Source organism: Lactuca sativa, chromosome 2 (genome assembly GCF_002870075.4).
Source record: "Lactuca sativa cultivar Salinas chromosome 2, Lsat_Salinas_v11, whole genome shotgun sequence".
NCBI classification, from domain to species: domain Eukaryota; kingdom Viridiplantae; phylum Streptophyta; class Magnoliopsida; order Asterales; family Asteraceae; genus Lactuca; species Lactuca sativa.
Window position 1 is genome coordinate 202311687 of NC_056624.2, and position 24525 is coordinate 202336211.

A 24525-nucleotide genomic window follows, 5' to 3' on the forward strand; every position below is an offset into this window, starting at 1 on the left:
GGACTCGCCGAGTTGTTCATCCAACTCGTCGAGTCTAAGACCATCTTCATAGAACTCGCCGAGTCCCTTCAGCTCTCCTCCCATACAGACCAAATCTGAGATATGCAACGGTTCCAAACCATAGATCTAGGCTCCTAGGGCATGCTTATCACGTAAAGTTGCAAACTTTACGTGCATGCATGGCCCTATGATCTCCAAAAGGTAATTCCAAGCTCTTTATGAGGTCATACACTCAATAGGGACCTTAACCACTTCAATCATAGAGACTTTATACTTCTAAGACGTCCATAAGGTCTAGATTTGAAGTCCTTTCAGAACATAGAGCATAAACACATGGAATTTGAGGTTTTAGGGCCTGAAAACCACTAATTAGGGACAAAAAGGGGATCTAATGAACTAGTGATCAAGATAGGAACTTTTCTACTTGAATGGAAGCTTCCCACAGTGTAGATTTCGGATCTACTTCCCCTTCTTGCACTCTTCAACCTCCTCCTTCTTCTACTAAGCTCCAAATTTCCTTTACAAGGCCAAGATCACTCACAAGAACAATAAGGGGGCTAGGGTTACGCTCTACAGCTTTCTGGAAGTGTTAGGGACAAAGGAGGCCAAGTTAGAGCGTTTAAATAGGGTGCAAACACCCGAGTTAGGGTTTTTGCCCAGACAGGGTCTACTCGTCGAGTCCACAGCTTAGACCCCGCGTCTTATTCCGCTTCTACTTGGCGAGTTGGTCCTTCAACTCGCCGAGTCCAAGGCAAAAAATGCAATATTTAAAGAGTTAATTATAAAGAATACGTACCAAGAACCAGGTGCTACATGTCTTATTTTTCATATTTAATATATTAATAATTAATAAAAAATTATATATAATATATGCTGTGCGGTGGGGTTTTTTGAAATCTAATAACCGCACCGCAAATTTGTGATTTTTGAAAAACAGAAAACCTAATCATCGATTTTTATTACGGCTGCGGTTTGTCGGTTGTGGTTTATGTGGTTAATTTTACGTTGCGGTGCAGTTTTTGCTCACCCCTACTTGAAACAAACAATGAGGCATACAACATGATTGGACAAATAGGGTCGTTGATTCCACTAAGACGATTACCTCATTGTATTTATGTTGGTTCATTTTCCGCCCAACTATTTAAATTTTAGTTGATTCGTTTTCGGTTCCATTTAAACCAATTGTCACTTTTTTTAGCCGCCTCAAAACCTTTTGGCCGCCAATGAAAACTTCGAGTAAACAACCGACAATTTGGGGCCCAAAAATTAGTTGGGCCTCATCCCTTGGATAGTCGCCCAGACCCCCCTCCCCCATAAGTGTCGACTCAGTAGGTAGTTGGTTGGACGAATGGGTTCGATGAATCCACTTAGACTACCTCTTTGTATTTCTATTAGTTCGTTTCCGCTCAACAATTTAAATTTTAGTTGATTCGTTTCAGTTTCATTTAAATCAATTGTTGTTAATGATTTCGATTTTAGACTTATCCAAGTGGCAAACTGTTGGATTAGTGTCTAAGTCCATATCCAAATGGGTGACTGTTGGATTAGTGTCTTAGACGATTGCAGATCAGGATCTGAAGTCATACACATAATAGTTATTAGACTTATCCAAGTGGGAGACTGTTGGATTAGTGTCTAAGTCCATAACTGTTTTGGTATGTACTTGACCCGATGGTGCATGGTGCTTTTGGGTTGCCTTCACCAAAGCAACTTGATAGGATGAATTATGGAGAGAAAGGATTAAATATGATTTATTAATATATTATGAGAATAATATATTAAAGGAGAAATCATATTGTTTAATTAATATTAGTCAATAATTAATTGGTAATTAGTTTTGTGACTAAAAGAGATTAATTAAACTTAAGGGACTGGAATTGTAATTATAAGATAATTGCAATTTGGGCCATGGATTGTCTTGAATCAAGGGGTGGACGAATTCTAATGGGAAACCCATAAGGAAATCGTCCAAGGGCTTGATTAAAGGAGTCTATGGGTTGCTTAGGGCTTAAGCAACCAAATTAGGGTTTCCTTGTTAGATAACCCTAATTGCCTCACTATATATAGACCCCTTAAGGACCAAAAACGTGGACAAGCAACCTTCTAGGGTTTCACACGTTTTTGGGCAGCCTCTAACCTCTCTCCTCTTCATCCTCTTGCTTATGGTGTTTGTGAACCATTAGAGGAGTGACACTTGTGACTCTAAGCCTTCCAAAGTCAATTCAAGGAGGAATTGGGATTGTTATTGCTACATAACAATCAAGGTAATATTATAAACCTATTCTCATGTTAATATGATTACTTGTATGCTAGAATTAGGTTTTATAGTCTTGGATAACTTGCATGTACAATAGAGAAACCTAGATCCAAGCATTAGGGTTTGTATGAGCACATAGGATGTTCTTAGGACCAAAACCCATCAGTGGTATCAGAGCCTAGACTGGTTTCTATTGTATTGATGCTTGATATGTATGAAAATTTCGATTTTTGATGTTCTGGAGGCTGGACTCGCCGAGTCCATAGCTGAACTCGCCGAGTCCATGCAGACTCGACGAGTCCAAGCTTGACTCGACGAGTCAACTCGTCAGATGGAGCATATGTGGGGATTTCTTGCTGTTTTTGCTTTGGGATAGTTACCTTATCATATTAGATCAATATAAATCCGATTTTATGATATATTTGACTATATTCTTGATCTAATTGAAGATATTTATCAATTAATAAGATAATTGTTTCCTTATGTGATAATTGATTAATTATTTTGATTAAATTGGTAAATTGTTTTGCAAGAAATCATTAAATAAATCAAATATGGATAATTATGTGATTAAATGTTAATTTAGATTATTTGTTATTTGATCCTTGTTGTTATGAAAAGTTTCATATTTTCCCCTTTAGGTTTTATAGTTTAAATTTGAACCCAAAAGTTTTGTTGTTTTGAAATTTAAATAGTTAAAACCCTAATGTTTTGAAAAAGGTTTCAAAACTTGCCCTCAAGTTTTGGAATTTAAATTTTGATTAAATGGTTTAATGTTGATGTATACTTAAATTCAAAACCCTAATGTGTTGAAATGTTTCAAAACTTGCCCTCAAGTTTTGGAATTTAAAAGTTGATTAAAAGTTTAATTAGGAATGTTAAATTCTAAAACTCTAGTATAGTTTTGAAAAAGTTCAAATCACACCCTTATGGTTTTATTAATTAATTAAGGTGTATAATTAAAAGAGGTTTAATAAATCCATAAAAGTTTAGGTTTAAAATTTAATTGAATTAAAAGTATAATTGTTAAATTTGACCACCTAATATTTTAAAAGTGTAAAATACACCCTATACTATATATATAACATTAAAAGTCTAACATTATATATATGTATGAGTAAAAGTCAGTCTTACCGTTACTAGGCCTCATTCACGAAGCTGGTCTATAAGGGGTGTTTAAGGAAATTGCCTATAAAATGACGATTGAATGGGCATCCACTCTTATCCACCACACTCTTGACTAGTGGAGGGTCGTTAGCCGAACGGGTAGGATAGGACGAAACCTTCCATTATAAGTATAATGAATTATTAAAGCAACTAAATGTTTTCATAAAATTCCCAATCTTAGTTACTTAGGCAAAAGTGAATTGATGCAATTCCATGAAATTACACTTTGTGCCCTTTTAAAGACGTTAGTGGAGCGTGTGTGGTTTATCGGCACACTAAATGGTTCTAAGCAAAGGTAGCAAAGGGTGACTCAATGTTTGTCATAGTTCGGTGGAGCGTGTGTGGTTTATCGGCACATCGAATAGGTGACCGTAACATGTGAGGGCACCATGTAAGTTTGCATGGTTATTCACACCCACTTTGTGATCCTCGGCATCCTAGTCACAAACTAGAGGGGCATATCGAGATTTAAACATGCCATTGAAAGTTCAATGAATCTCAATGGATCTAGGAGTTTTCATAGATTTAAAATTTAAATTCCTTTTCGTTTTTCGTGGTGGAAATTAGTGAATCGTCATTCACTTACCTTCAAATATTCTGCAATTAGGGTTACGACATCCCTCTCCCGAGTTGTAGAATATTGTGTTGGGTCCTAGCCTTAGTATCTCATTTGGGTGATTTGCTAAGGACTCATTCAATCAACTAACTTGAATTCGTTTTCTCCCGTATTGTAGATGTCAAAGTTCGACAACTATGGTTTTCCCAAATCCCGTGGAACAAGCATTCCACATGAAGATGATATTCCACGATTCGATCGAGGAACAAGAGATCATACTTCACTTCCTCCTCCTCCTCAAATTATTCTCCCTAACCCACAAGTTCAAAGGCTTGAAAAGTTCAAGATCACTCAAGCCCTTTTGGCAAGTAAACATAAAGGAGGAAAGTTGGTGTGTGCACACGTCCTAGGGATGAAGTCACACATTGATAGGTTAAGAATGTTGGGATCCGTTGTCTGTGAGGAAATGGCTGTTGATTGGGTTCTTCAGTCACTTCCTAACTCATATAGTGAGTTCGTAAGAGACTACTATATGATGAACCGCGACGTGACCCTTATAGATCTCACCTATATGCTTATTGCTGCTGAATCAGCAATAGTTTGGCGCAATAGAAAAGCAAAGTTGATTGGTGAATCTTCCTTCAAGACCTTTGTGGACATAGACAATGGCAACGAAAGACATGCTATGATCGAAAGGTTTGATCATAAGAGAAAGGCGATGTTTGAAGTAGTTCCATGTCATGTTCCAAAAGAGTCAATTTGCTTTTATTGCCAAGAGAAAGGGCATTGGAGACGAAGCTACCCCATTTACCTAAGAGATCTAAGAGATGGGAGATTCGAAACGTATGGCTCTAATATAGGTAAAATCCATTAACTAACTCTTTTAAGCTTCTATTCTAGATTCCTAATACATAATGTGATAAGATTACAATTGATGTTTTGTAGGATCGAAGAAAAGCAAGGAAGCTTAAGGGAAGTAGTAAGCAAAATCTAACCGTGAAGGAATGAATTTCGATCGCATTTCTCGAAGATTAGATTCTTGAGCTACTACTTAGAGTTAGAATAAGATTGCTAAGAAAGATGTATTAGCATAGTTTTTCAATGAATTGCATTGTAAGGACAAATTTTTCCGCAATAAAATAAATTTTGATTTTAAGTTTTATTTATTTATCCTTGCAATGGCGTGTATGAAAAATTGATGTTAAAATGTTTCTATTATTAACAATAATGGATTTGGTTCTTATTATGTTATTTATGGAAAGTCGAGGATTTACCAAATAGGGAGAGTTTCTCATCGCCCAAGTTTCAATTGGACAGAAACTTGGAATCATGCAACTTCCTTGCACGATGAATGAGAAATTTCATATTCTGGAAATTAGACTAATTCATTGACAAAGTGTCAAGTGAAGGACTAGGAGATCGAGCACACAAAGTTGCATGTTGATCAAGTCCACCATTAGAGTAACAATGATATTCGTCATGATTTACTAAAGGTTTAGTAAATATGATTAGACTTACAAGATTAAGTGTAATTATGAATTGATTGAAAAAGTTTAAATCAATAGCAGAACGAATAAGAAGAATCAAGTAGGCAGAAAGATAAAAGTTTCTCCATTCTAAGAAGAAGGGAGAGTAGCTTTTATGCTTTATGATAGGTCTTAATGATTAAGAACCATATCTCAATTTATCCTCTAAGAGAGTCTTAGTATAATTGTATGCCTAAGAAGAGGAATCAAGAATTGAGGAAATGGTTAAATCAAGAAGTCAATCATACTTCGTTCCAAAACAAGCCTTAAAGTTAAAATTGTGACATTGAGTGATAAGTATTAAGAAGGTTTATAGCATTCATCAAATATGGTAAAGTTGTGATGTCTTGGATAAGACAAAGACCAACTAGGACCAATTTATGAAGTGTTTTGATAAAAGCTACACTAACTCTTGAATATTTGGTTATTGACAAGAGAATCTTATATGTCAAGGAGTTAATGGGAGTCTTAATGGTCTTGAAAGGTTTCAAGAACAAATCAAATAAACCTTACCGATCATCACTAGCACACGAGTTGAGGTTTACAACCTATCATGTTGACATTTTTTTTTGTTTCTATGCTGTTCCAATTAAGTTAACTATACATGTGAATTATATGAGTTCTCATTTGAATGAATAAAAGGCAAGAACCTTGATCAATGGAAAGTACATCGATAAGAAAAGGTGAGCTGCTTAACTACTTGGAAGACGTGGTGGGCAGCTGTGCTACCATAAGGCAAGAAATCGAGATTAAGAAAGTTCGATCCATATGAGTTTGAATTTGTCGTAAACTTTGGTTTTGAAAAATTCACATGGATAGGAACAAATACACCATTTAAATCTAAGTGTCATAAGATTTCCTCCTTCATGAAAATGATTGTGAGGAAATGCTTTCACTAAGAAAGATTTTAAGAAGATAGTGATTGTAAAATTGCATTCTCGAATTCGATTATGGTTACGGTATCCCTTTCCATAATTTGAATTGTGAGGTTTGGCAATTGTTTAGACACATATGAACTATCTAAGGCAAAGGTGTATAAATTCAAGAAGCCTTGATAAAAGATTATCAAAGCACTAAGTATTAGAAACATGAACTTAAGAAATTCAATAAGTATTGTTTTTCTGGAAGTTAAGCTGTTTCTGAATACATGTCGAAGCTAGTGGGAGCATAAGTGTTATGTTTATAATAATCATCATGATAGTGGGAGCATAAATGTTATGATTGTATGATGATTAAGGCACGTATTTCAAGTTGGCAATATTAATTATAGAAAACAAGAGTTATACCTTGCAAAGTCGTAAGGGTCGTAAAGTTGTTTTAATATAATTAAGGGAGAGAATATTATGCTTCATTTCAAATCTAAAGGCTTAGGTTGTGGAATGTTAATAAAATTTAGTCAAAGGTACATAGCATGTTCTTAAAATTTCGATTATGATTATGGCATTCCTCTTCACAATTCGAATTTTGAGAACATAGCAAATAAAACATTATGCGTCGTGTCCCATACGCTTCGGGTATAGGATCGATTGCAAATGCTTTAATGTTTGACCATTCTAAAATTTTCCAAATTTCGAGCACATTTAGAGGGAAAAAGGACTAGAATTGGTTTTGACTAAAATAATTAAACAACTATCAAAGGACAATTCAAAGTTCGACGATGATTGGTCGCTTGTGAGTAGTTGGAAGCATGGTATTGGATGGACCATATCGACATTATTATGAATAGAAAAGATTCTATTAAGAACGAGTTGTCATATGGAAATTATGGAAATGTTTCCATATTGGATGAACCATATCGACATCATTACGAATAGTTAAGATTCTATTAAGAATGAGTTGTCATATGGAAAATATGGAAGCGTGTCCATATTGGGAATTGAATATTGAAAATCTATGTCTAGATTAGAAACTTTTATGCAAAAGGATGTTCAAAGGAATGTACTTTGAGTGAGAGACATCACATCTAAGGAATTGTCCTGTAACAATGTCCGATAGAGGACTTTGTAATATCATTGGCAATAGTCTTTGTGACTTTGGTGCAGTGACATTACAAAAGGATCATTGCATAAAATGTTAGAATCTAGCATATTCTATAAGTAGCAAGAATTTGATATTCTTTCACTTATGAAAAAGGATTTGGAGTTGTGAAATGAGAATGATTGGAAATGTGCTCAATTTGGTATATTTCACAAAGTAAGAACCATAGGTAAACATTGTGTGCATGCTAGGAGCATGGGACAAGTGTAATAATTCAAGTAAGAAGTTGATTACCCGAAACGAAAAATAATGAGTAATCGATATGGTGATAAATAAAAGGTGTTTTATTTATACTCAAAGGTTTGAGGCCATATGGGATTAGTATTATTCTTGTGTTTCACATTTGCATGTTTTGACTTACAGAATAATTGAATTTATTAAGAATAATCGAATTATTCGAACGGGCCACAGTCGTTCATATGTTGGAAGTAGATATGAATGAAGACTGTCGTGAATTGGTGTGTGGATTGTCTAAAAGAGTATTAGACATAAGCAAATGTTTGCTGCAACGTTCATGAGTGCTTATGAATATGATTTGAGCATTGGATTAAACCCACGCTCACTTGGATCACCCCATGAAATTGTATCATGAGTGATTGGTGAGACGATAACATCTTATATTCTTGAAACCGAGATGTGTGAGTTGTATCTTGCAAATCGGTTGCACATTGATAATATGTAAACGCACTAGTAACTTGGTGTTATAAAACATATTGTTGTGTGTGATTCGGTGAGTAAGTGCAAGCAAGCATTGTATCAAAGTTTATCTGTTCCTTTTATCCAAAGTAGGATAAAAGCGATATCTTTGGGCCCCTCGATGATTTAGTGATGACAAACGTAAATGCTCGACTGGGCTAGGGTTAATTTGATTTGTTCAGTTAGTCAGTCGTCATAAATCGGAATCGAGATATAGTACAAAGAGAATGATTTGAAATCATATCTCATATGATATCTAAAATGGAGGAATATATGATCCCTTATCTAAGGACACACGTATCTGATAGGATCAGAGTTGACAGCGGCTTTGGAAAGCTACGATTGCAGATCAGGATCTGAAGTCATATGCATAATAGTTATTAGACTTATCCAAGCGGGAGATTGTTGGATTAGTGTCTAAGTCCATAACTGTTTTGGTATGTACTTGACCCGATGGTGCATGGTCCTTTTGGGTTACCTTCACCAAAGCAACTTGATAGGATGAATTATGGAGAGAAAGGATTAAATATGATTTATTAATACACTATGAAAATAATATATTAAAGGAGAAATCATATTGTTTAATTAATATTAGTCAATAATTAATTGGTAATTAGTTTTGTGACTAAAAGAGATTAATTAAACTTAAGGGACTGGAATTGTAATTATAAGAAAAATGCAATTTGGGCCATGGATTGTCTTGAATCAAGGGGTGGACGAATTCTAATGGGAAACCCATAAGGAAATCGTCCAAGGGCTTGATTAAAGGAGTCTATGGGTTGCTTAGGGCTTAAGCAACCAAGTTAGGCTTTCCTTGTTAGATAACCCTAATTGCCTATATATAGACCCCTTAAGGACCAAAAACGTGGACAAGCAACCTTCTAGGGTTTCACACGTTTTTGGGCAGCCTCTAACCTCTCTCCTCTTCATCCTCTTGCTTATGGTGTTTGTGAACCATTAGAGGAGTGACACTTGTGACTCTAAGCCTTCCAAAGTCAATTCAAGGAGGAATTGGGATTGTTATTGCTACATAACAATCAAGTTAATATTATAAACCTATTCTCATGTTAATATGATTACTTGTATGCTAGAATTAGGGTTTATAGTCTTGGATAACTTGCATGTACAATAGAGAAACCTAGATCCAAGCATTAGGGTTTGTATGAGCACATAGGATGTTCTTAGGACCAAAACCCATCAGTAACGTCCCCAAAATTACAGGCCAAAAATTTCATATCTTTAAATAGGTCAATTCATAAAAACTTCGATATAAAAGTTTCATAATAAAGCTTCATGTCTGAAAACCAGCTACATCATAATAATATGTCAGACTACATCTCAGAAAATCCATAATGCGGAAAGCAAGATTGTGTGTGCGTGATATGCCGCTACCGCGCCAGCTCCTTCCCCCTATCTGAAGAGGTACCTGAAACCAAAACAGTAAACTATAAGCGCGAAGCTTAGTGAGTTCCCCCATAATACCTCATACCATGCAACCATATAATGAACATCAAGGAGATATGGGCCTCGCCCACACTCATGGAGATACGAGTCTCGCCCACACTCCACTATCTGGGAGTTACGGGCCTCGCTCACACTACGCTATCTGAGAGATACGGGCCTCGCCCACACTTAACTACTAAGCCACGACATACAAGTATCACACAGACAACGAGTATAAACAATTCTATCATACTAGCATATATCATAATCAAACTCAACTATGAGATACGGGCCATGCCCACACTCCGATACTACATATCATCTATACGGGCCGACCCTGGTGCCTTAGACGCGTTCCTATTGGAAGGAAACTCACCTCGAAAAGTAGCTACCGAAAGTCTGTCTGCTAGACGTGTGACTGCTGTACCGGTAATCCTCCGGCTACAAATCCATAAACATAGATTAGTTACTCATAAATACCCTTAGGTCAAATGACTGACCTACCTCTGGTCCAAGGTCAACTCCTTGGTCAAAGTCAACTTCCAGTTGACTGGACTCGTCGAGTCATGGCACAGACTCGCCGAGTCCCTCTCCTACTATCCTAGTTCTACTCATCAAGCCCCTCTTCCCATTCACTGAGTCACCCTTAATTTACTACTAGGGACGATTAGACCGACTCGCGATCCGACTCGCCGAGTCCGAGAACAACTCGCCGAGTCCCACGAGCATATCTCCTACTCGCTTCCAAATCCTCACCAGAGCATCCATCTTGAGGATTTGGTTTCTGGGACTATTGCTACACGTTAAATTGCTAACTCCGCGTGCAACTACGAAGGGTTGGACCTTCTACACTTAAACCCTTCTTAACTCAGTAACAGCTCATATGACTCGACGAGTCTGAAGAACAACTCGTTGAGTTCCAGGAAATCTTCATAGGACTCGCCGAGTTGTTCATCCAACTCGTTGAGTCTAAGACCATCTTCATAGAACTCGCCGAGTCCCTTCAGCTCTCCTCCCATACAGACCAAATCTGAGACATGCAACGGTTCCAAACCATAGATCTAGGCTCCTAGGGCATGCTTATCACGTAAAGTTGCAAACTTTACGTGCATGCATGGCCCTATGATCTCCAAAAGGTAATTCCAAGCTCTTTATGAGGTCATACACTCAATAGGGACCTTAACCACTTCAACCACAGAGACTTTATACTTCTAAGACGTCCATAAGGTCTATATTTGAAGTCCTTTCAGAACATAGAGCATAAACACATGGAATTTGAGGTTTTAGGGCTTGAAAACCACTAATTAGGGACAAAAAGGGGATCTAATGAACTAGTGATCAAGATAGGAACTTTTCTACCTGAATGGAAGCTTCCCACAGTGTAGATTTCGGATCTACTTCCCCTTCTTGCACTCTTTAACCTCCTCCTTCTTCTACTAAGCTCCAAATTTCCTTTACAAGGCCAAGATCACTCACAAGAGCAATAAGGGGGCTAGGGTTTCGCTCTACAGCTCTCTGGAAGTGTTAGGGACAAAGGAGGCCAAGTTAGAGCGTTTAAATAGGGTGCAAACACCCGGGTTAGGGTTTTTGCCCAGACAGGGTCTACTCGCCGAGTCCACAGCTTAGACCCCGCGTCTTATTCCGCTTCTCCTCGGCGAGTTGGTCCTTCAACTCGCCGAGTCCAAGGCAAAAAATGCAATATTTAAAGAGTTAGTTACAAAGAATACGTACCAAGAACCAGGTGCTACATGTCTTATTTTTAATATTTAATATATTAATAATTAATAAAAAATTATATATAATATATGCTGTGCGGTGGGGTTTTTTGAAAACTAATAACCGCATCGCAAATTTGTGATTTTTGAAAAACAGAAAACCTAATCATTGATTTTTATTACGGCTGCGGTTTGTCGGTTGCGGTTTATGTGGTTAATTTTACGTTGCAGTGCAGTTTTTGCTCACCCCTACTCGAAACAAACAATGAGGCATACAACATGATTGGACAAATAGGGTCGTTGATTCCACTAAGACGATTACCTCATTGTATTTATGTTGGTTCGTTTTCCGCTCAACTATTTAAATTTTAGTTGATTCGTTTTCGGTTCCATTTAAACCAATTGTTACTGATTTTAGCCGCCTCAATACCTTTTGGCCGCCAATGAAAACTTCGAGTAAACAACCGACAATTTTTGTGTTGCGGTTATTAACCGCATGAATTTGGTGCGATCATTTTGTGTGGTTTTTAACCACAGTTTAGAGCTCAAACGGTTTTAAGAGTTCAAACATATTACTTGTAATAATAAAAAAACCATAATGTAGAAGAAAATTAACTTAAATCACAAACAATTAATATCTTAAAAATGTCAAATCTATAGTAATTAACAACAAATTTCTTAAAATTGTCTTTTTCACCGTTTTTCAAAGTTAAATATAACAAAAAACCATACTTTTGTCTTCTAATATTTTATTTATCTTTCATTCATGAAACTTGTCTTGTAACGTCCCCAAAATTACAGGCCAAAATTTTCATTTCTTTAAATAGGTCAATTCATAAAAACTTCGATATAAAAGTTTCATAATAAAGCTTCATGTCTGAAAACCAGCCACATAATAATAATATGTCAGACTACATCCCATAAAATCCATAATGCGGAAAGCAAGAGTGTGTGTGCGTGATATGCCGCTACCGCGCCAGCTCCTTCCCCCTATCTGAAGAGGTACCTGAAACCAAAACAGTAAACTGTAAGCACGAAGCTTAGTGAGTTCCCCCATAATACCTCATACCATGCAACCATATAATGAACATCTAGGAGATACGAGCCTCGCCCACACTCATGGAGATATGAGTCTCGCCCACACTCCGCTATCTGGGAGATACAGGCCTCGCCCACACTCCGCTATCTGAGAGATACGGGCCTCACCCACACTCAGCTACTAAGCCACGACATACAAGTATCACACAGACAACGAGTATAAACAATTCTATCATACTAGCATATATCATAATCAAACTCAACTATGAGATATGGGCTATGCCCACACTCCGATACTACATATCATCTATACGGGCCGACCCTGGTGCCTTAGACGCGTTCCTATTGGAAGGAAACTCACCTCGAAAAGTAGCTACCGAAAGTCTGTCTGCTAGACGTGTGACTGCTGTACCGGTAATCCTCCGGCTACAAATCCATAAACATAGATTAGTTACTCATAAATACCCTTAGGTCAAATGACTGACCTACCTCTGGTCCAAGCTCAACTCCTTGGTCAAAGTCAACTTCCAGTTGACTGGACTTGCCGAGTCATGGCACAGACTCGCCGAGTCCCTCTCCTACTATCCCAGTTCTACTCATCAAGCCCCTCTTCCCATTCACTGAGTCACCCTTAATTTACTACTAGGGACGATTAGACCGACTCGTGATCCGACTCTCCAAGTCCGAGAACAACTTGCCGAGTCCCACGAGCATATCTCCTACTCGCTTCCAAATCCTCACCAGAGCATCCATCTTGAGGATTTGGTTTCTGGGACTATTGCTACACGTTAAATTGCTAACTCCGCGTGCAACTACGAAGGGTTGGACCTTCTACACTTAAACCCTTCTTAACTCAGTAACAGCTCATATGACTCGTCGAGTTTGAACAACAACTCGTCGAGTTCCAGGCAATCTTCAAAGGACTCGCGGAGTTGTTCATCCAACTCGTCGAGTCTAAGACCATCTTCATAGAACTCGCCGAGTCCCTTCAACTCTCCTCCCATACAGACCAAATCTGAGACATGCAACGGTTCCAAACCATAGATCTAGACTCCTAGGGCATGCTTATCACGTAAAGTTGCAAACTTTACATGCATGCATGGCCCTATGATCTCCAAAAGGTAATTCCAAGCTCTTTATGGGGTCATACACTCAATAGGGACCTTAACCACTTCAACCACAAAGACTTTATACTTCTAAGACGTCCATAAGGTCAAGATTTGAAGTCCTTTTAGAACATAGAGCATAAACACATGGAATTTGAGGTTTTAGGTCTTGAAAACCACTAATTAGGGACAAAAAGGGGATCTAATGAACTAGTGATCAAGATAGGAACTTTTCTACCTGAATGGAAGCTTCCCACAGTGTAGATTTCGGATCTACTTCCCCTTCTTGCACTCTTCAACCTCCTCCTTCTTCTACTAAGCTCCAAATTTCCTTTACAAGGCCAAGATCACTCACAAGAGCAATAAGGGGGCTAGGGTTTCGCTCTACAGCTCTCTGGAAGTGTTAGGGACAAAGGAGGCCAAGTTAGAGCGTTTAAATAGGGTGCAAACACCCGGGTTAGGGTTTTTGCCCAGACAGGGTCTACTCGCCGAGTCCACAGCTTAGACCCCGCGTCTTATTCCGCTTCTACTCGGCGAGTTGGTCCTTCAACTCGCCGAGTCCAAGGCAAAAAATGCAATATTTAAAGAGTTAATTACAAAGAATACGTACCAAGAACCAGGTGCTACATGTCTTATTTTTAATATTTAATATATTAATAATTAATAAAAAATTATATATAATATATGCTATGCAGTGGGGTTTTTTGAAAACTAATAACCGCACCGCAAATTTGTGATTTTTGAAAAACAGAAAACCTAATCATCGATTTTTATTACGGTTGCGGTTAATTTGGTTAATTTTACGTTGCAGTGCAGTTTTTGGTCACCCCTACTCGAAACAAACAATGAGGCATACAACATGATTGGACAAATAGGGTCGTTGATTCCACTAAGACGATTACATCATTTTATTTATGTTGGTTCGTTTTCCGCTCAACTATTTAAATTTTAGTTGATTCGTTTTCGGTTCCATTTAAACCAATTGTTACTGATTTTAGCCGCCTCAATACCTTTTGGCCGCCAATGAAAACTTCGAGTAAAAAACCGACAATTTGGGGCCCAAAAATTAGTTGGGCCTCAGCCCTTGGATAGTCGCCCAGACCCCCCCCCCCCCCCCCCCCCATAAGTGTCGACTCAGTAGGTAGTTGGTTGGACGAATGGGTTCGATGAATCCAGTTAGACGATTACCTCTTTGTATTTCTATTAGTTCGTTTCCGCTCAACAATTTAAATTTTAGTTGATTCGTTTCAGTTTCATTTAAATCAATTGTTGTTAGTGATTTTGATTTTAGCCGCTTCAATACATTTGGGTTGCTGATGAAAACTCCCAGCAAACAATCGACATTAATTTGGGGTCTCAAAATTAATTGGGCATCAGCCCTTGGGCGGTTGCCCAGATATGTACCCCCCACCCCCCTCCCCACCCCCTTACTGGTCGACTCTATAGGTAGTTGATTTTTACAACATTATACCATATTAATTAACTTTTTTTAAGACATAAATGTGCCTCTAGTTTCATCTTAGTTTTTTTTTTCATCCCATTGCTACTTGCTCTTCAAAAATGAAATATCATAGATTTCTGCAAATCACTAAATTTCAACGCACACGTTGACTTGGTTCTTCCTCTTTTTAAAGAAACATTATGGAGGAAACAAAGAAGAAAAAAATTGAAGTGAAGTGACCATCAACTTTTTTGAATTAAAAAATGGCCATCATTTTCGTACATGAATTGTATTCTATTATTAGGGCAAAGACTTTGGATCCATTGAGAAAATAGGACACTAAAGAAGACACCTCACGTAAATAAAGGTTCTAGCTTGTTGATATATATTTTATAACTAATTATATAAATGTTAAAAAACAACTAAAAAAAACTAAGATCTTACGAAGAACTGGTCCTTATTACATTAGTTCTTTTTCGTTTTTATTTAAATCCAAAAGGTTTGAATTACATAAAATTAATCACTACTTGATATTTAAAAAGTTTGAATGACATATATTTTAAAAGTTTATGAGAAAAAAACTGCCTATTGTGAATTAATAAATTAAGTACTTGTCTTTTGACTTCTGTACCTCTATATCTCTTTCCCCCTCTCTTTGAATAGAACAAAACAGTTGATTTCTCAGGTCTTCTTCTTAATAAATCCAACCTTCATTTCCCTCACAACTTTCAATCCCTTTTCTCCATCTCAGTTTACGAACACAAAGTTAAAAGAAAGAAAAGAGAAATACATAGAGAGAGAGAGAGAGAGAGAGAGAGAGAGAGAGAGAGAGATGGGAAGGGCTCCATGTTGTGACAAGGCAAACGTGAAGAAAGGGCCATGGTCACCTGAAGAAGATAGAAAGCTTAAAGACTACATAGAAACCCATGGCACTGGTGGCAACTGGATCGCTCTCCCACAAAAAGCAGGTATTAATTCAATTCGCTAATCTTGGTATTTATAAGCAAGTAGTTTCTAAAATTAACGATACTTTTTTTAAGGTCACTGGAATCCACACATGATCACTTTTTGTGTTGTTTAACATGTTAATTTCTTGACTTGGAAACCTACACAGGCCTTAGAAGATGTGGAAAGAGCTGCAGATTGAGATGGTTGAACTATCTGAGACCAAACATTAAACATGGCGAATTTTCTGATGATGAAGATAAAGTTATCTGTGCCCTCTTTGCTAGCATTGGAAGCAGGTACACTTTCTCTTTCAAGATTCTGTATTAAGGGCGATTTTGTGGTATTTAGCCGGCAAAAATGGAGATTTTTGTCAAGATCTCTCAGATGTGAATATATATGCAGAAATCTAGAAGTTTGAATAACTTAATGTGCAGGTGGTCAATAATGGCAGCACAGTTACCAGGAAGAACAGACAATGATATCAAGAACTACTGGAACACAAAGCTGAAGAAGAAGATGATGAACAGCTTAATCACCCTACCGGAACTTAGAAAACCTCTTCAACATCTTCAATCTTTCAGTTCTTCAACAAACTACAGCTACCCATCACAATCGATTTTTCAAAATAGTAATATCAATGTTAATGCTCCATTATCATCATCAATATCATCGTCTCCATCATATTTGTACAGTACAAATACTTCTAGCTACCATGATCAAACCTTATCTATTCCATCTAGCCCTAGAATTAATGCTGCTAATCGTCAACATCCAGTTCTCCAATCACAAGATCATGGATTTCTCGGTTTGGTTTCCACGGAGACTTACCAGCAGGGGGTAAAAGACAGTTCTACCCTTGTCTTCTTTGGAGGTGATCAAGCTAGTTGCAGTTCTAATTCCGATGGGAGCTGCCATTATGAGTATCGTAGTACTGCTGGTGTGTATGATAATCATCGTAACAACTTGAGTGATTCTTACAAGGAATTTGGTGGGCATTATGATAAGGAAAAAGGGTATTATGAGGATTCTTCATTAGACTCCAGTCTTGAGGAGATCAAACAGCTCATTAGCACCAGTAACATTGACAACAATCTCAACTTTTTTGTTGATGAAACCAAAGTAGAAAAAAGTATGTACTATTAATTAATCATTAATGCACCAACTATGGAAGCTGAACTTTCGTCATCATTGTCATCATCATGATCTTCTTCAACATCATCATCTCAAGTACCAGCTAGGGAAGTATGGGTTTGTGAAAACTTTGTGGGGTTTTTCCCACTTTAATTTATTCCTTTTGTTTTTAATATTATTCTCTTAGGGCAGTAAAAATGGTAAAAATCGTTCCTTTTGTTCAGTTCTTTCTTTTTTAGCAATTCGAAATTTTCAGTTTTAGTCTGATCAACTGACCATGCATCATGTCAAAACTATATATATATATATATATATATATATATATATATATATATATATATATATATATATATATATATATATATATATATATATATATATATATATATATATATATATATATATATATATATATATATATATATATATATATATATATATATATATATAGCCTAGCTATTAAACCACATTGTAAAATTTATATATACGCGAACTAACAAAGTAATATTTGGTATGTTTGTTATTTACCTTTCTTCGATTTGTGATCGATAATTTTGCTAATGTTTTCTCTTATAAATAAATTAAATCGTGAATATTCTCGAGCTTGGTCATTTATATAATTGTAAATCTTTTAACTGGGTTGATCTTGAACCTAATCGCAGTCGTCTCGAGAAAAAATATCTTAATGAATTAAAAATTACTGGCATTACCCAATAACCACATCTCAGCCACATAATAATTAATTTACAAATGATCAACCCAAAAAAACTTTGTGTACTTTGTTTAAATAAGTTGACGTTCCTTTCCGTTCAATTAATAATAATAAATAAGTTGACGTTGATCCGGAGCTATTTACAGTTTTCGATCTTCAAACATGGATTGCAATAAAGAGGCTCATCTAGCTTGCCCTTAATCACTGTGATACAAGAAGTTAATTTAATTAGATAATTAATTAATTATATTATTATGATTAAATTAATTCGTTATACATGTGAATTAGCCAACCTTCACTGACTATGATACCCACATAAAAACAAAAATCTTGACTAGAAAAATCCAACTTGGGGAACAAAGATTTAGAAAATTGACATAAAGAAAGCCAGCATATAAGCTGCTAGAGATGGAGTCTAAGAACTTCAAGATAATTGTTTGATTAGAGTATAATAAAATAAGGGTGCATAAATCATGGGTATATGAGTTTCTATCCTAGAAAATAGATTTTAAAGATGAATGCATTGACCTTTTAAAGAATTTTGTCTGTTTGTGGAATTAAAAAAAGATTAGATGGGTCTGTGCCAGCTATAATTAAAAGTTTATTCTAGAGATGAACCAAAAGGTTCTAAAGCTTTTATGGAAGAAAAATGCCTTTTGGGAATGTCTTTTCTTGTGGAGTGCAAAAATGTCAAAAGGGGTTGCACCTAATAAACCAAATTAGGGTTTGTGTGTGTGCTGTGTTGGAATAATGGATTTCATGTGTCGACTAAGACCTTTTGTTTATGTTTGTTGAAAACTGACTGTATAAATTCGTATTCAAATTCGTGGTGCTTGCACATGCAAATACCTTACGACAATCTATTTATATCATACCTCAGGCAATCCTTGTTAGCAAAACAAACCAACTTGCATGATATTATGGAGAAATTTGTTATGGGATCCATGTTGAACCCTCCACTATTTGAGAAGGGACACATTTCTAACACCTGCTACACCTCACATAAGACCCTTGATTACTATGCTTCTATTTCTTTCTTCTAATCTACAAAATAAATAATGGCTATAAAGGTAGAAATAAAGTTAACAATAAAATGTAGTAAATGAGAGCTCTAGTTATTTATGGAGAAATTACGTAGGTGATAGATGCAGTCTATATAAAACTTTGTTTTGTTGTTTTTCTTGTATGTGTGAAAAGAACGAAATATTGTATGTTATCCTTTCATATTATCATCTCCATAATAATTATACAATCGACCTTGTTTGTCAAACATTTGGAATCCATGTGGAAAATTAGTAGAAGATGTAACGCCTCCTTCATATCTCTTATACCAAAGGTTAGAGTTCCTACCACTACTAGAAAATTACTCTTTAATGACACCGACATTATGTGTCATAAAAGGGTACAGATGAGACGCAAATGCATGTCATTAAATCCGCTGTCATAGATGGTATACAACAAGTATTTGTGTGTTGTAACCTTACGACGCGCATTTCCGACATGCAATGCGTGTCATGAAAGGGTATAGATGACACGCAATGCGTATCATTAAAGCGCCTATCATAAATTGTAACGCCGCGATATTGAGCTAGACGTTTACAGTATAATAATTATTATTATAGATTTTAACAAACAATTAAAATCCTTGATTAGGGTAATTTTTATTCATACGTGTTATGAGCAAATGAATATATCCCATATACACGTTATGTGGACAAATATTAAGAGTACATAATATATTTGTAGAAAACCTTAATATAAAATTTATCGTTAAACGATAAAATAACAATAAAAATAAAATATTATTTAGGACAAATAATCTTAACAAAAATTGTAGTAGACGGGATGACAATTCTTTGGATATAAAAAATGTCAAAATCTGACTTCGTATGAGAAAGTTATGATTTATCTAAGTCTCATGTTCAAACCGATACGACAAAGTGTCATAAAAAGTGAATCGGAGATAATTTTTTTTTAACCAAAGTGATGTAAATAAAATTCAAAGTTCTCGTCAATAGGAACGCATCGATATAAAGAACACCAAAATCTGACTTCGTATGAGTAAATTGTGATTTTTCAAAGTTTCGAGTGCGACAAAGTATTATAGCGTGCGCCACATAAATCGAAATAAAAATGGGTTGATTGTTAGCCAACACAATCCAAAGAGAAGTTGTATTACTCTTCAATATGAATTCAACGATATAAAGAACGTAGAAAACAGAGCTCCTATGAAGAAGTGATGAATTTCATAGCGTTATTTTTAGTCTAAGCCCTCTCAAACCGTAAAACGAAAAATAAAATGAAAATTATTCGACAATGTCTAAATGAAAGTCCGTATGCGAAAGTTATGATTTTTAGAAAAAAAAATTCGAACCGTCGGATAGGCAACACATGGAACCACGGATGAGCGACACTTCACATCATCTTACTCCACCCTTCCTCCTTAAGACCTGTAGTCAGATGTCGATACTTTTCCAATGCCCCCCCCCCCCCCCCCCCCGGCTGCCTCGAGTTTTATATATATATATATATATATATATATATATATATATATATATATATATATATATATATATATATATATATATATATATATATATATATATATGTATCGCCAATTTTAGATTCATTTCTTGCTCAATCTCTATCATTTCTCTCCCAAACTTTCTCGATTTCTCGAGGCCCGGTTCTATTACTTCTTAGGTGTTTGTAGCGAAGTTGTGGAGCGCCAGAGAGAACCAAGAAATATAGCTTTCGGTTTTGAAGTTTTGTCCGTTGAATGTATGGTTTGTTGTCAAACAACCTGTAAGTTGAGTTATACTTACCCTGCTTTAAGCATAACTTATATTTTTATTCGTAAATGATATTATGAACTTATAAATAAGAATTATCAGTAATATAAGCCGTCATACCAACCGCTCTACTTATAGGAATGATGTCAATGCAAGGTCAATGAGATGGTTAATGTGGATTTTCCAAACAATATATCTTTATATGTTAATGAGATACTTAATGCAAGGGCAATGAGATACTTACGGGAATGATGTCAATGAAAGATCTAGTATGCTCAAGAATCATATTAAAGTGATATTGCTAATTAAGATATGATACTAATAGGTCACACTAAGAACAACTTGATATAATTGATTATTTATTAGAAATTTATTTTAATAAATATTCAATAAACTCTTATAATGAAATTGGAAATTATTTATTTATAGAAAATAATAATTTCCATTAGCAAGCAACATTATATATAATTTATATGGTACGAATTAATAAGTAATGAACAACATTTTGGACTAGAAAAATTCTTTTGTCTTTTACCAAAAAGTTAAAGTTTATATTTTATAAACTTGATTTATAAAATATAAAGCTTTTTTCTTCTTCACTTTAAGACAATATAAATATGAGGCTTCCACTCTTGAATTGGGTGCGTCATTCTTGCTTCCCAAAACCGTAACCTCCTTAGATGTGACATCCCCAAAATCTCGGCCAGAAAAGACCGATTTTTTCATTTATGCTTTTAAATATTTTCAGAGTAAATCCTTTTTATTTGAAAGAGTTGCGGAATTTGTTCCCAAAACAAAACATGATAAAATAATATTTATCAAAGCATTTCATCAAGAGATGCATTTCATTATATAATCAAAACTCGGGATGTCATGTTCCGATACAGACCATAAAGCATAAACGATAAACATTACAAGTCATTCAACAAATATATACATATACAGACTTGTAAACAAAACAACAAGATGATCCATCCATCTTACGCCCTTGTGCCACTTCCTGTAATACAAATAAAACTGAGTGGGTCAGGCTTGGGAGCCTGGTGAGCATATAGGGTTTTCAACCCACAATAAATAAGTTATATTTAATTTCACCAACCAATCACTATCCCGATTACCCATTCCCGTTATCCTCACTTTACGTCCCTAAAACAACTATCTCAAGGGACCTAATCTAGGATTTTCATCGGGACGGACATCACTGCGAAGGGGTTTCCTCAACAATAGATATCCTAAAGGCAACCATGAGGGGGATAGAGTACACCGGTGAACACATCGTTCACAACACCTACAGGTTATGAACCTGCTAGTGTTCCACTGGACTGTCTAGAAAGAGTCCGTGGTCGTTATCCATACTCCGCTGAATAACTAGATCAACAACAACAACAACATCGAGGCCTCTCATCTGTTTATTACACACCAACTATCTACCCATGTTCTACCCAACATATTAGTAGATAAAAATATATATTTTCATACGTAGTTTAAAGAAAACCTGTATAGCATGCTTTAATCAACACATATGTCACATAACAGATGAGGCACAGACACATAACACATATCTCATAAAGAAATAAGCAGATCTATAAGATAGAAGAGAGTGAATACTCATTCACACATAACACAACCAAATATATACACATAGCACGTATTTTTATATAAAATACTTCGTATTATTGTATTAGAAGAAATAACTACACACTCACTTGATCAGAAGACGATCTGACAGCACTACGGCTTATAGAAGTAGTAATCCACAGCAGATCTGGAAGATCTCCTCGAAAATCGAACTTCTCGCGGGCAGAGCTTCGACTCGGGAACCGCGCTTCTCGGGATCTTCGGGATCTCGGGACTTGCCTCGGGGCTAGAGTATGATACCGGGACTTCGGGGTAGCTTCGGCACGAAAAACGATGCAAAAGACTAGAGAGAAGAGAAGAAATTGAACAACAAATGAGGCTGCCTTTGGATCCTTTATATAGAGGCTGGAACCTCGGAGTACGCGGGGCGTACTGCCCAAAACGTCATTGCTTACGTATCCGAAGTGCTCGAGTGCGAGTGTCGACATCCCTCGGAGTACGCGGGGCGTACCTCGGATCAGATCGGTGACTCCTTCGGATAATGCTTCCGAATTTTAATTTAAATTTAAATACAAAATGATTAATAAACTTCGGAAATTCATAACTTCTTCATACGAACTCCGTTTTCGACGTTCTTTATATCCACGGAAAGGTGATACCATGCTCTACGACTTTCGTTTAGACTCCGTCGGCTAATTTTGACTTTATTTTTATTAATTATTTTTAATAGGCCGCGACAGAAACTTTCGTTATAAATTCATAACTTCTTCGTTTGACGTCCGTTCTCGCCTAACTTTTTATCGCTTCGATACCAACAATGAGATCTTCGATTCTCATTTAGATTGCTTCGGCTAAGAACCGCTCGATCTCAATTCGAGTATTTCAGGCTGTATACCGCTAAGTCGGAACTTCGATAAATCATAACTTCCTCATACGAAGTCAGATTTGGGCGTTCTATATATATTCGGAAACCTTGTTTCAACTACTACAACATTAACCAAAGATATTAAGTTTATTTCACTCTTAAATTTTGACGCTTATTTTTGTTCTTAATTAATCAGACCACGTAATTAAGCAATTAAGCACAAAACACATAATACTCAAATAATACATTCTTATTATTTCAAAACGGGTTACAAAGGTTAACCTAGACTATTATATTGCTAAATATGGCAAGCCCGGAAACACAGGCGTTACAATTCTCTCCACCTTAGAATGATTCCGTCCTCGGAATCACACATCAACAAACAAATGCGAATAGCGACTCAACATGTCATTCTCCGTCTCCCAGGTGAGATTCGGCCCATTCGTGTGTTTCCATCGGACAAGCACTAACCCAACCATCTTGCGTCGCAATTTCTTAGTCTTTCGGTCAACAATTGCCTCTGGTTCTTCAATCAACCTTTTGTTCTCATCAATTCTCAATTCAGAAATTGGAATTATGTCGGGAACTTCTCCCGTGAACTTCCTCAAATAACACACATGAAAAGTGTTATGAATTCCATTCAGTTCTTCTGGTAGTTCGAGCTTGTAAGCTTGGTTCCCAATCCTATGAAGAACTTTAAACGGTCCAATAAACCTTGGACTCAACTTTCCCCTTTTACCAAATCTTATAAGTCCCTTCCACGGCGAGACTTTAAGCAAAACCGAATCCCCAACCTCAAAAGTTATCGGTCTCCGCTTCTTGTCAGCATAGCTCTTTTGACGATCCTGAGCCGCTAACATTCTTTCCCTAATTATTTTCAACTTTTCAGCAGTTTGATGAACCAACTCCGGTCCCATAAACTGCTTTTCCCCAGCCTCAAGCCAACAAGACGGCGTACGACACTTCTGTCCATACAAAGCTTGGTAAGGTGCCATCTTAATGCTCGAGTGGAAACTATTATTATAGGAAAATTCTACCAACGGTAAATGTTCATCCCAATTACCTAGGAATTCCAGAGTACATGCTCTCAGCATATCTTCAAGTGTTTGTATCGTTCGTTCGCTCTGACCATCAGTCTGCGGATGGTAAGTTGTACTTAAACATAACTTGGTACCCAATTCCTCTTGTAGACTTTTCCAAAACCTCGATGTGAAACGGCTATCACGATCCGACACAATCGTTAACGGAACACCGTGAAGCCTCACAATTTCCTTCACGTAAGAATTCGCAAGCTTCTCCATAGACCATTTCTCCCTGGCCGCTATGAAATGTGCACTCTTAGTGAATCGATCAATGACCACCCAAATCATGTCGTGACCATTCTTTGTTCTGGGCAGTTTAGTGACAAAATCCATAGCAATGTCTTCCCACTTACCCATAGGCACAAGCAAAGGTTCTAAACTCCCGTACGGTTTCTGATGTTGTGTCTTGACTCTCGCACAAGTCACACACTCGGC

The 24525-nt window shown here is 36.5% G+C and overlaps 1 protein-coding gene across 1 annotated transcript; it reads left to right on the forward strand.

Annotated features, from left to right (window-relative positions):
* Window positions 1–15631: 15631 nt before the first annotated feature.
* Window positions 15632–17332, forward strand: LOC111916363 (transcription factor RAX2). The gene is made up of 3 exons (XM_023912032.3): window positions 15632–15950; window positions 16097–16226; window positions 16365–17332. The coding sequence occupies exons 1-3, from the start codon at window positions 15815–15817 to the stop codon at window positions 17071–17073; spliced, it is 975 nt and encodes a 324-aa protein (XP_023767800.1). The 5' UTR covers window positions 15632–15814; the 3' UTR covers window positions 17074–17332.
* The last annotated feature ends 7193 nt before the right edge of the window (window positions 17333–24525 follow it).